Source organism: Moschus berezovskii, chromosome 1 (genome assembly GCF_049115385.1).
Source record: "Moschus berezovskii isolate FMDL1 chromosome 1, NW_MosBer_1.0, whole genome shotgun sequence".
Taxonomy (NCBI): Eukaryota; Metazoa; Chordata; class Mammalia; order Artiodactyla; family Moschidae; genus Moschus; species Moschus berezovskii.
Window position 1 is genome coordinate 6,426,169 of NC_142460.1, and position 14,230 is coordinate 6,440,398.

At 47.3% G+C, this 14,230-nt stretch overlaps 1 protein-coding gene across 1 annotated transcript; it reads left to right on the top strand.

Moving 5' to 3' along the window:
• Positions 1-142: 142 nt before the first annotated feature.
• LOC148778655 (carbonyl reductase [NADPH] 1-like) lies at positions 143-7,511 on the top strand. The gene is made up of 3 exons (XM_088832010.1): positions 143-620; positions 1,155-1,262; positions 6,885-7,511. The coding sequence occupies exons 1-3, from the start codon at positions 335-337 to the stop codon at positions 7,343-7,345; spliced, it is 855 nt and encodes a 284-aa protein (XP_088688136.1). The 5' UTR covers positions 143-334; the 3' UTR covers positions 7,346-7,511.
• Positions 7,512-14,230: the final 6,719 nt, after the last annotated feature.

The window sequence follows — 14,230 nt, forward strand, 5'->3', positions numbered from 1 at the left end:
ATAAAATCAAAAGTTTAAAGAAAAAGAAGGCTGTGTCCTCTTTTTTGGCTCAAGGTACAGTACCAGGAAGGAGGTGGAGCAAGCAGTGGTGTTTATTAACCGTATGGAACATTTGATCCCACCTTCAGGGACTGGGGGAGAAGGCAGGGCCTCCTTCTCAACTAGTCACTGCACTGGGTCCGAGGACACAGGTCTTTGCCTCTGGGACTGACGGGTCTTCACATCCCTCGCTGCCCCATCCCGTTGGTCTCCAGGGTCTCCACGTCCCACGCCACGCCACCCCGTCCGTCTCCAGTCTTGGCAACTCTACTCCAAAGGGCCCTGCACACCGGCCATGTCCTCCACCCGCGTGGCGCTGGTCACTGGGGCCAACAAGGGCCTCGGCTTTGCCATCGTGCGCGACCTGTGCCAGCAGTTCCAGGGGGACGTGCTGCTCACGGCGCGGGACGAGGCGCGGGGTCGGGCGGCTGTGCAGCAGCTGCAGGCCGAGGGCCTGAAGCCCCGTTTCCACCAGCTGGATATCACTGACCTGCAGAGCATCCGCGCCCTGCGTGACTTCCTGAGCAAGGAGTACGGGGGCCTGGACGTGCTGGTCAACAATGCCGGCATCGGCTTCAAGAGTAAGTGGGTGGGAGCTGGGGGTGGTTACAGCCTCTGTAAGGGGAGCCATATGGGTGGGGTGGGGCTATCGCCTGAATCTCCTCTGTGGGATCTAGAACCCCCTCCCTAGGGATGGAGCACAGGCCAGAGGTCACAGGGAGAACAGGTCCTCTGCGATCACAAGCTGTTCCAGCAAGAAGGCCTTCCAATAGCTTTGACCAGGCTAAAGGACAAAGCCCAGATTTCCGCAGTATTGGTTTCACTGAACTTTGGATGAGTTGGGTGAATTTTTAACTTCTGAAACCAATTTAAAATTGCACAGTGGTACACAAGTGGTCATATGGGCTTCTTTCACTCAGCCTCCCCGGATGATGCCATCTTACTTAACTATATAGCATTATCAAACCACAAAATACCCATCGGTGCAATACCGTTCACTAACTCCAAACACCACTAGCCGGAAACAGATTTCAGAGAAAAAAGTACTGTATCAAGTGAGCATTTTTCCCATATGGCTTGTGTTTATTAGTGCTATTCTTGTTCTACCCTAAAAGCTGGTGATCCCACACCGATTGCAATTCAGGCAGAAGTAACCATGAAAACAAACTTCCTTGGTACCCGAGATGTGTGCACGGAGCTCCTGCCTCTGATAAAAAGCCGAGGTGAGTATGATGAGCCCAAACTGCAGGGTTTCTGGCCAGATCTGAGCCCACCTGCATCCGGTCTCATCTCCGGACTCCCTACGTCTCCTTCTCAGCTGCACTGACTCCCATCTGTGTGTTCCCTGGGCAGGATGCCCTGTGGCCTCTGGTCCCTCTAAGCACTGCCCGAGTCCTTGGTGCTCTCTGTCCATCTGCACTTTGCACATTTGGCTCTTTCTTCTTTTTCCCATCTTAGTTCAAAGGTCTCCTCCAAGAGGCCCTTCACGAGCTCCATGCCCATCCCAGGGGGTGCCCTCTCAGGAGTCTGCCCCAGACCTTCTCTCCCCCGGGCCTCTCTCCGAGTGACCTGATTTGGGTTTGTGGCGCTCATACTACCACATTTATTAGACCCCTGAAGCTTTTTCTGCTTCCGGTCACCAGGGTGTTTCTTCCCAGGGTACTGACATGGTGTATTACCAGTACTGGTTTCCAGATGCTAAACCAAGTATACATACTTCGGTCTTTAAGGTTCTGGAAGTCCCCAGACCATCCTCAAGTTCAATAATTCACTGTAAGGACCAGGAACTCGGCAAAGGCCATTGTATTCAAAAGGACATGGTTTCAGAAAAGTGGACAGTTCCTCAGTTCGGCAGTGGTAAAGGTCTCATGGCATGGAGCTGTGACTTGACGTCTCCCTGCAGATCCTGGGGCAGCACATATTTCTCCCCCAAACAGCCTGTGTCAGACACAAGGGCTATTACCAACTAGCGGGCTCGCCCCAGCCTTGATGTCCAGGGTTCGTGGTGACAGGTGGTCACGCAGGCATGGCCCACTGCCCTCATGGCTGGCCCTGCTCTCCAGCCCCTCCAGAGGTCCAGCTGATACTAGGTAGGCAGAGGCCCCCACCGTACTCACGTGTGAACATGGATTAGGTAACCTGCCTCTCGAACAAGTAATTGAGGACAGTCTTCTCAGGCAGGACATTCAGGCTTCACTATTACCTCCCAGATGTCCTGGAGTAGGGCTGAAGCTTCCTCTGGCCAACCTTAGCCCTTTACTTATAGAGAACACCCTCTGGACTCTCACTAAGGCTCCCTTACATCAAAAGGATCATTGGGCATCTAAAATCAGCATAGAATTTATTTCACAGATACAGAAAGAGTACAGAAATACATCTCCCATCAGGAGCAGCCAGAGTGGGGCTGGAGTAGTTTAGAGGAACAGATATTCCAGCTTCTAAAGCCACTACTTCCATTTTCATGTGTTTCTGCTGATACTAAGTTGTTTTTACTTTTTATCGGAAGATAGTTGCTTTGCAATATTGTGCTGCTTTCTGCCATACATCCACATGAATCAGCCACAGGTATACATATGCCCTCTCCCTCCTGAACCCTCTGCCCCCTCCCACCCCATCCACCCCTCTAGGTTGTCACAGAGCACTGGGTTGATCTCCCTGAGGCACACAGCAAATTCCCCCTGGCTACCTGTTTTACATATGGCAGTATGTGTGTTTCCGTGATACTCTCTCAATTCTGCCCACCCTCTGCTTCCCCCACTGGCTTCACAAGTGTGTTCTCTACGTCTGTGTCTCCACTGCTACCCTGAAAATAGGTTCATCAGCACCATCTTTCCACTTTCCATACACCTGCATAATAGGCAGTATTGATCTTTCTCTTTCTGACTTGCTTCAGTCTGTATACTAGGCTGTAGATTCATCCACCTTATTGATACCACCTTGATTCCCACCTTGATCAACTGCTACTGTCCCTTCAGTTCACTTCAGTGGCTCAGTCGTGTCTGACTCTTTGTGACCCCATGGACCGCAGCATGCCAGGCCTCCCTATCCATCACCATCTCCCAGAGTTTCCCCAAACCCATGTCCGTTGAGTCGGTGATGCCATCCAACCATCTCATCCTCTGTCGTCCCCTTCTCCTCCTGCCTTCAATCTTTCCCAGCATCAGGGTCTTTTCAAATGAATCAGCTCTTCCCATCAGGTGGCCAAAGTATTGGAGTCTCAGCTTCAACATCAGTCCTTCCAATGAACACTCAGGACTGATCTCCATTAGGATGGACTGGATGGATCTCCTTGCAGTCCAAGGGACTCTCAAGAGTCTTCTCCAATACCACAGTTCTAAAGCATCAATTCTTCAGCGCTCAGCTTTTTATTTAGCATAAAACTCTTTGTGCAGTCTATTTAGTATTGTTAAGAGAGAAAAAGAAGCCAAAAAAAAAATTGAGTTTGAGACAAAAAACTGTTTGACTGGGAAACCACCGAACAGGACGTAGTGAGGATGGCCTCACTGACAGGCACTCAGGAAGAGACTATTGTGGAGAAAAGGCTAAAGCAAAGTAAGGAAATTGTGGACTGTCTTCAGCTTCTGGCCCAGGGGGCTCTTTGTGACTATTGGTCCTTAGGTTCCCATTTGGTCACCTTGAGGCATTTTCAGGCTTCAGTTTTGGTTTGCTTACAGAGGCCGCCAAGGAATTAGAGCCAGCTCAGCCTACTGACCTCCGTGTTTAACTCATTTGCATCATGGAAACTGGCTCATGGTTAGCTATGCCGAGTTCTTCATCAACTAGTTATTTTCCATTAGCATCACACCCTGCAGAGACTTTACCTCCATCTCCCATCACACTTGATCATCAGTATCAGTATCTTCCTATGGCTCTTTTACATGTGAGAGTTGGATATTACCAGCAAGGCCAGTGATAACCCATATCACAGGACAGTAGGTAGAACATGTGACCTGAAAACGAAGACTCAAGAGATGCTGGCACCTGGCTAGAGAACCACTCAGTGATTAACGATTGGTTCAATCCATCAGCACATCTTATGAAAATATCCCACAGAGATCCCAGGGCTTCTGCTTGACTTTCAGTTCAGTCCAGTTGCTCACTTGTGTCCAACTCTTTGTGACCCCATGGACTCCAGTGTGCCAGGCCTCCCTGTCCATCACCAACTCCCGGAGTTCACTCAAACTCATGTGCATTGAGTTGGTGAAGCCATCAAATCATCTCATTCCTGTTATCCCCTTCTCATCCCACATTCAGTCTTGCCCAGCATCAGGGTCTTTTCAGATGAGTCCGTTTTTCACATCAAAATATTGGAGTTTCAGCTTCAGCATCAGTCTTTCCATCGAATATTCAGGACTGATTTCCTTTGAATGGACTGGCTGCATCTCGGTGCAGTCCAAGGGACTCTCAAGAGTCTTCTCCAACACCACAGTTTGAAAGCATCAATTCTTCGGCACTCAGCTTTCTTTATAGTCCAACTATTACAGCCATGCTTGACTTTGGCAGGTCCCAAAGCAGGAGTGACCTTGACTGTAGGTGGCTTCACTCTATCAGGCATCTGGGATAAGTGAGCTAAGAGAGGATATCGCCTCCTGATCTCAGCATAATATTGATTTCTCTTATTGCATAACCCTTTTAAACACCCTCATTTCCATTCCCCCTACTCCCCATTTTTCATCGACTTTTACCCATACTTTCTCATCTTTCAAAGGGATGTTAAGTTCAGTCACTGCTCATGCTGACTGCCCTCAGCAATACTAGCCTAACAAGTGCCTCCCGTTAGTCCACTCCCATCACACAGGTAGGGTTACACAGGCCCAGACTGGTGGACTCTCTCAGCCACTGACTAGACAATACAACTGCAGTTGCTGTTCCTCCAAATTGGCCAGATAGGTGAAGACTCAGTCCATTTCATCGGGCCCTTTGGAATTCTGACAAAAAAACTAAATTGATAGTTACTTTCTTGCTTGCCAATTATCCCCTGACTTCTATATCATAATTGCAGCCTGGTCCCAGAACTACAGTATGGCCAGAAAGACGAAGGTTGGAATGAAGTAGGGCAAGGATTGCAGAGTCACCCTGGCATCTTCCACATCCCTTCTTCCCCAGAGGAGAGAGGAGTCTATCCGGGGTCTTCTTCCAAGGCTCCCATCATGCTGATTGTGGGCATAATAAGCTCATGAATGTCTGTTAGCCAACGTTTGAGACAACCAGAGTTTCATTTGCTGTTCCCAATTCTGTATCAAACCTCTACTCTGAGCATGAAAGTGTGTTCCCTGGCCTGAGGACTGTACCTCATCAGTCCAAATCATGCAGTATCTTCTGCTTCAGTACCATAATACAGCTTGGGCCCAAGGATCTACTGCCGGGTACACAGAGCTGTGCCCTGAGACAGCATCTCACCTCGTCAGGACATTTTCTAACTTCCCCCGGCTACTACCTGCAACTCACCAGCTCTGTGCCGATCCTTTGGCTCAAAGAATATGACTCATACCATGCAAAGACTTTTTCTCTCATGCTGTCAGATACAGCAGGCGTAGGAGAGGCATGGATGAACGACGATCCCATCTCTGCATTCCTGCAGCATCCCATTTGCACTCATCTCACGGGGCCAGACCCCGGTTCGATTCCTGGGCTGGGAAGATCTGCTAGAGAAGGGATAGGCTACACACTCCAGTATTCTTGCGCTTCCCTTGTGACTTAGCTGGTTAAGAATCCACCTGAAATGTAAGAGACCTGGGTTCGATCCCTAGGTTGGGAAGATCCCCTGGAAAAGGGGAAGGCCCCCTGGAGAAGGGGAAGGCTCTCCACTCCAGTATTCCGGCCTGGAGAATCCCAGGGACTGTATAGTCCATGAGGTTGCAAAGAGTCGGGCACGACTGAGCAACTTTCGCTTTCATGGGGCCAGGTAGCACTTCAAATAAGCACACCTGAAAACGCTCAGTGCTTCCATTTGCCTCCCAAGTTTGGAAGTGGTTCTTGTGATGAGCCTGAAGTAGTTGTACTTTAATTCCTCCTGACTTCCCATTTGACTCCCAGAGTGTCATGCTCATGTGACTGTCCCTTAAACAGTCCATTTTCCGCTGCCCACCTCTGTCATCATACAGCCAGGACGTGAGTCACCACTCCCGAGCTGATATAAACCTGAACCCAAAGAAACAAGCATCAGTTCAGCTCTCTGAACTGAGTTGAGTTCACCGTCCTTCAACCTGATGCTCTCTGGTCAACTTGGATATGCCATCCACAAACCCATCAGCCCTTTATGGTCGACACAGGCTTGTCATAGAGCCCTGCCCAAGTGACCTAAGGTCCTCAGCTGGTTCCAGAGGAGACCTTTGAGAAAAAGATGCTGTCTGCTCCTGAAGGCGGTAAGGACTCCTCCAGCCTTCGGAGCTCTTTCCTCAATATACCGTTTTCATTTTCCTATGGGAACCTGGTCTCTGCCCTCCCCATTATACCATGTCTTTCTCTTTAGTTACCCTAGGATCAGGGTTAGGGCAGGTTACAAGACTGTCTAATACCCTTCACTCATAGTGAAGTGAAGTGGAAGTCGCTCAACTGTGTCTGCTCTTGCAACCCCATGGACTATACAGTCCATGGACTTCTCCAGACCAGAATACTGGAGTGGGTGGCCGTTCCCTTCTCCAGGGGATCTTCCCAACCTAGGGATCGAACTCAGGTCTCCCGCATTGCAGGCGGATACTTCACTCACAGGTACAGGTTTAGCTCATCTCGCAGGAAACTGGTAACTGGCTCTCCAGGGGGAATTGAGTCCAACACCTCAGCAAATTGGGTATTCATTTTTCTCATACACACCTTCCCAGGTAATGGTTTGTGTTGCATTTTAGGCAGAGTGGTGAACGTGTCTAGCGGAATGGGGTTCAAAGCTCTTGAAAGCTGCAGCCCTGAACTGCAGCAGAAACTGAGGAGTGAGACCATCACGGAGGAGGAGCTGGTGGGGCTCATGAACAAGTTTGTGGAAGACACGAAGAACGGGGTGCACAGGAAGGAGGGCTGGCCGGATTATACATATGGAGTGACGAAAATCGGTGTCACGGCCCTGTCCAGAATCCACGCCAGGAAACTGAGTGAGCAGAGAGGAGGGGACAAGATCCTCCTGAATGCCTGCTGCCCAGGGTGGGTGAGAACCGACATGACAGGACCCAAAGCCCACAAAAGCCCCAAAGAAGGAGCAGAGACCCCCGTGTACTTGGCCCTTCTGCCCTCGGATGCCGAGGGGCCTCATGGACAGTATGTCCATGAGAAAAAAGTTGCAAAATGGCAATTCATGCCACAGTTCTACCCATAGGCCCTACTATGTTACCTGTCCTGATTAGACTAAAAAAACACAGCGTTCAAAATATCTCCCCATGAATAAAATCAAACAAGCCTACCTCTGTGTAAATTTCAAAGCCACTTTGAAGTGGCTACTATTCTGTGAGATCTTTTGTGATTTCTTATGTGACCCCAGGGAATAAAAGAAGAATGGATGACAAATAAGGAATAAGCATCAGTAGATGAATACGTGGTTCTTTATAAATGTCCATTTATTCCACTGATTATATGTCAAACAAGTTCAGAAGTCTGATAGACCAAAATATAGGTCAAGGAAAGGGAGAGTAGTACTTGGGGTAAGAATTGTCATCAACAGGGCCAGATGGGAAATACTTTTAGTTTTCAGGTTCAAGTGGCCTCTGTGAGAACTGTTTACCTCCTCTCTTTCACCATGAAAGTAGCCAGAGACAATATAGAAGCCGACGAGCATGGCCACATTGGGTCTGCCAGCTTAAGCTGACCGGCCTCCTGCATAACATGGACCACACCATGAGGGGAAAACATCTGCTCTGGGGCCTGTAAATGCCAAACTCATTGGGAAAAGAAACAGTGTAAATGTGAAATGTGAGGGGGCGCTGGTGTGAAAGATAACATCCTACAAGAATCTGAGACAATGGAGAAAATTGCGAATGGATGGGTGTGAGTGGGTATGAGAGGTCACTGTCAAATCTCTTCAGGGTGAATGTGTCATGTTTGTGGGATGAGGTGTCAGGAGGTCTGCAGCACTAGCATGGTTCTGCACACTGTACACAGAAGTGGAACTCATCACCAGAGTAACATAACAGTCGCACCTAGTTGGGAGGACACCTGGGTGAGCGCTTTACTGCGCTTTCAACTTTCTGTTTAAAATCTTTGAACCAAAACAGCCTGCCTCTGCCCTTTCCTGTGTGACCTTGAGAAAAATCCCACCTCTGCTGTATCCCCTCAATTGGCAAAGGAGGAGAACTCTCACAGGATTGCTATAAATTGTCCAGATATCGGTGATGGTGCTGAAAATACACTGGAGGTGCCAAGGGTCCTATGTCATGAGTCCCTGTAAGAGGGGCGCAGCGGCACCCAGGGCATTGACGAGAAGCTTCCTGCTGCCCAGAACTACGTCTGGCTCCCCAAGGCGCCAAGGGCTGTCCACCACATCCCCTCTTCACAGAAGCTCCATGTGGTACAGATGCCCCTACTGTCATGGTTACCTGTCCCTTTCCACCTCTGACTGTCAGCCCTGGGGAAGTAAAAAGTGACAGCCCCTGAAGGCAAAGCAGGGCCCTTCCTGAAGAGTCAGGTTGACTTCACAACTGTAGGCTTTCAACTAGTCTGCTATTTTCCTCCTCTCCCCGCACCCCACACCATCTGACAGCAGAGGATCATCAATGTCTAGGTCAACAGTCAGCATCACACCTGCTAGTTTGGAAATGGATAGTGGAATCGCAATGGTCACGCACCCTTAGTTCCAGGAAAATGAAGCCCACGTGATAAACCAGTTGTTAACTGTGACCTAAGACAAATCAATACGTATGCACTTGCAACAAACCTAGGGATATGCAACTTTGAAATGCAACGTTCCTGTCAATGGCCCTGCTCACAGTAAGAGGTTCAGAAACAACCCTTCAGCATGGGACACACTGAATTCCAGAGTCAGCTAGCCTGCCCACACAGAAAGTCTGATCACAGGACCTATTGTCAAAAGCTGAGTTTCTACCAAGAGAGCAGGCAGAGCTGTGTCCTTAGAAGTAGTTGTATTGTTGTTCAGTCACTCAGCCATGTCCAACTCTGCGACCCCATGGACTGTAGCACGCCAGGCTTCCCTGTCCTTCACCATCTCCTGGAGCTTGCTCAGACTCATGTCCTTTGAGTCAGTGATGCCATCCAACCTTCTCATCCTCTGTCGCCCACTTCTCCTCTTGCCTTCAGTCTTTCCCAGCATCAGAGTCTTGTCCAATGAGTCAGCTCTTTGCATCAGGTGACCAAAGTATTGGAGCTACAGCTTCAGCATCAGTCCTTCCAATGAATATTCAGGGTTGATTTCCTTTAGGATGGACTGGTTTGATCTCTTGCTGTCCAAGGGACTCTCAAGAGTCTTCTCCAACACCACAGTTCAAAGCAGTTACCCTAAGTAATTTCATTGCATCTTAGGAAGAAGCAACCATGCCAATTCTGTGGGTTTGATGGACCCAGCACTAGATAATAACTGTACTCCTTCCTCTTTTTGGAGACCTACACGTGCACGCATGCAGCACCCCTAATGATTTTTATTCCTCTGCCAGAAATCCCTAGTCTCCTAATGACCATTCACCAGCAGTTTTGTTTGGAGGAAGCTCCCCACTCCACCCCTCAAACCACAGTGTATCTCAGAGGTGGGATCAAAAGAGGGATGTGTCTCGGTTTGGCTCAGGATGCTGCACCAGGAAGGGGTGAAGTCAGGAGTGGTCATTAGGAATCTTCTGGAACATCTGGCCCCTCCTAGGAGGGAGGGAAAGGAGCAAGGCCTCCTTCTCAAGTAGTCACAGCACTGGACTCAGGAACACAGTCCTTGGCTTTTCTGACTGTGATGGGCCTCCACGTCCCACTCTGCCACACTATGGGTGGCCCCCAGGCTGGTAAGCTCTACCAGATGGAAAGGGCCCTGTGCACCCTGCCATGTCCATGTCCATTACCCCCATGGCGCTGGTCACTGGAGTAAACAAGGGCATCGGCCTTGCCGTCGCGCATGACCTGTGCTGGCAGTTCCTGACATGCTACCTGACACGCTGTCTCCCGGGCTGCAGTCCTCGTTTTGCCCCAAATAAAATGCAACTCGCAACTCTCACATTTGCATCTTTTTAGTTGACAGGTTCAAGCACATCTTTATTGATCAAAATAGGAACCATTACAATCAATTCGTTTTTGCCAATGAGAAATAAGTTTATTCCTGTAGCATAATTCCGTGCTTCAGGATTCAGTGAACCCTTGGAAAGCGTTTTCTGCCTCTTCTGGTTGTGGAAGCATTTCCTCTGTGATATTTCAGCCATGTGCATGAAGTACATTAAAGTGAAAAGAAATTGGTGAAATTAATGTTCACGTATTTAACCCACCACAACCAGAACATCATCCCTGTAATATGTAACGAGAATGGAAATTAGTAAGATAATTTATAATTTGTTGCGGTGAGTCTTAACATTTTTTTTGTTTTTTGGTTGTGCTGTGTGTTCCTTGCTGCCCACGCTTCCTCTCGTTGCAGCGCTCGGGCTTCTCACAGCGGTGGCTTCTCTTGTTGCCTGCAGAGCACAGGCTCCTGAGCACAGGCTCAGTAGTTGTAGTGCATGGACTTAGTTGCCCCTCAGCATGTGGGATCTTCCCAGAACAGGGAACAAACCCATGACCCCTTCATTGGCAGGCAGATTCTCAACCACTGGCCCACAAAGGAAGTCCAGTCTTGAAATTTTAAGGGTTACAGCACATCACAGTTTAGACTCTTTACACGTCAAGTGCTTGGTGACTACCAAACTAGGCAGCAATTTTTTTTTTTTCAAAATAATAATGCAGTTTTTCCTCAAGCATGTGAAGATGTTACTCAGGATTCAATTTATAAGACTGACTAGTGATTGCTAGTATACAATTTCTAATTTTTTTTCAAAAGTTGAATTTTTGCCTTAAATGCACATTTAAAACATAGCTCAGTTGGCAAAGAACCCGCCTGCAATTCAGGAGACCCCAGTTCGATTCCTGGGTTGGGAAGATCTGCTGGAGAAGGGATAAGCTACTCACGCCAGTATTCTCGGGCTTCCCTTGTGGCTCAGCTGGTAAAGAATCCGCCTGCAATGTGGGAGACCTGGGTTTGATCCCTGGGTTGGGAAGATCCCCTGGAGAACGGAAAGGCTACCCACTCCAGTATTCTGGCCTGGAGAATTCCATTGACTATATAGTCCATGGGGTGGCAAAGAGTCGGACACGACTGAGTGACTTTCCCTTTCACACACACACACACACACACATTGTAAACCAAAATCTCAGAAACAAAGACCTGAAACAAGGAAAGATTTATTATTTGAGGTTTGCATCCAGGAGACAAAAATTCAAGAAGTACTTCAATTATATGCCATTGGATTACAAAATGGAAGGAAGTTTATAAAGGCAAAAAAAAAAAACTAAGGTCACAGTTACATAAGTTGTTTGCCAAGAATTTGATTGGAGCTCGGAGAAGGCAATGGCACCCCTCTGCAGTTCTCTTGCCTGTAAAATCCCACAGATGGAGGAGCCTGGTGGGCTGCCGTCTATGGAGTCACACAGAGTCGGACACGACTGAAGCGACTTAGCAGCAGCAGCAGCATGATTGGAGCTGGCAAAAAACTAAGGGTTTTCTTTTTTCATTCAACAAAGATTGGTTGAGTTCTGAAATGGATACAAAGGTCCAAGTGGGAACCTGAGAAATCAAGGTAAAGGTAGCAGGTGTTCCCTTGGATTTGATACAGTTCAGAAAGATTCAGTTCTTAGCGATACAGGGACATGTCAGAGCCCAGATCCTCAATGGTTGCCCAACCCCATTATGTTTGTGTGAACTATGATTATTCCACTAGGACTCAAATCTGTCATCCACACACAGATATAAAATGTATTTTCAGGACTTCCCTGGTGGTCCAGGGGTTAAGACTTCAAGCTGCCAATGAAGGGAACATGAGTTCCATCCCCAGGTGATGAAGTTCCACATGGCACACACCCAAATAATGTGTTTTCATATGTTCTGTGCCATATTCTTTAAGTTCACGCAGGCAAATATTAAAAATACGTATAAACCAGAGTTGACCTAATTTTTACCTGATGACTGATGTCATATTATGTTGGGACTGTCAGTCTGGGGAGTCAGACGACTTTCCAACTCACACTAGCCAGCCAAGATGGTCCGTTGACCCCTGCCGCCTATTCAAACCCTTTGTAGTCTCCTCCCACATTAGACCAGAATTGGCCCGTGTGACCAATAGCCACAGCAGAGAAGTGGTATGTAATTCATGAAACTAGGTCATAAAAGACCCTTTTTGCCTTCTGTCTTTCTCACTGTCCCCTGGATCACCCACTCGAGAGGAAGCCAGCAGCTACAACTTGAGGATCCCCTAAGAGCCTACAGAAAGGTCCACTTGGCTAAGAACTGAAGCCTCCAACCAAGAGCCACATGAGCTGATAACCTTGGGATGGATCCTCCAGTTGCCGTCAAGCCTTTAGAAGATGCACCCCAACTGACATCCTGACTGCAACCTCAGGAGCCTTGAGCCAGAGCTGCCCAGCTAAGCCATTACCAAATTCCTCATCTGTGGAAACTGGGAAAACAAATGTTTCTTGATTTAATCACTAAATTTGACTAATTTGTAATGGAACAAAAAGTTACCAATACACAGCTTTAATTTAAAATTAAAATTGTCAATGAAGAATCTATATCTGTAAAATTTTGTTTAGATATACCTACTTAGGTATTGAAGACTGTTACAGCTTCACAAATTTGGTATTACAGAATATATATTTTCAGTTCAGTTCAGTTCAGTTCAGTTGCTCAGTCGTGTCTGACTCTTTGCGACCCCATGAATCACAGCACGCCAGGCCTCCCTGTCCATCACCAACTCCCAGAGTCCACCCAAACCCATGTCCATTGAGTCGGTGATGCCATCCAACCATCTCATCCTCTGTTGTCCCCTTCTCCTCCTGCCCTCAATCTTGCCCAGACTCTGGGTCTTTTCAAATGAGTCAGCTCTTCCCATCAGGTGATCAAAGTATTGGAGTTTCAGCTTCAACATCAGACCTTCCAGTGAACACCCAGGATTGATCTTTCAGATAGACGGATTGGATCTCCTTGCAGTCCAAGGGACTCTCAAGAGTATATATTTTACACCAACCATTTCTTAGCACTTTAAAACAAAATTTTTATTTTAAGTATTGATGAGCAAAATAGAATACTGAAATGTTTTACTTAGTAAAAATTCTGAACACTGAAATGTTTTACCTAGTTAAAATTCTGAAATTTTGACAATAGTTATAAGTACTTATAATTTTTAAAATGACTTCTAAAGCCAATATCCCATCAATTTCATTATGTTTGATTAATACCTGTAGAAATAAATATTTCTGCAAACTAAAAGCTCAATATAAAATACCATCAAAAATCACACTTGCTAAGTGTGAAGTTCAAAAACCAATGAGATACTACAAAACAAGTAAACCTTAAAACACAATGTGAAAGGAGTCAGTCAGCCACAAAGAGCACATATCTTAGGACTCCATCCATAGGAAGTGTTCCATATAGGCACAGCAACAGACAGAAGATAGATCAGTGGTTGCCTAGGGCTGGGGGGAAAGCATGCAACTACTAATAGGTATGGGATATCTGCGGGGGACGGGGGGAAAGGCGGGGTCATGAAACTGTTCTAAAACTGTGGTGCTGGTGGCACAAATATGAGAACATATTAAAACAATTGAAACGTATCCTTTAAACGGGTGTATTATTCAGTATTACCTCATAATAAAGGGAAGGCTCAAAGAATAAGAGTTTCTAAAAATGGGGGACAGATACATCTTTTGACAGCAGCACAAAGATTCCTTCCCAAGGAATATAATGTCTCTGGAAACTGCTAAAAGAATCTTCTCTTTGATAGACCACTGATAACTGGGAGGACCCATCACCAGCTGAAACGGAGAGGAGCAGGAAACAGCGAGAAAGCTATGAAAGAACACTAGTGTGGCTAGCAAGATGCTTTCAAGTCTGCCTTCAAAAGGGGTTCCTCAAGTTTGGCTCCACTATAGAAAGCCTCCTGTCGTAATAAATTGAGCTGCAGTATTAAATGCTGGTCAAGAGTCCACCTGCAATGCAGGAGACACAAGAGACATGGGTTCGATCTGGGTCAGG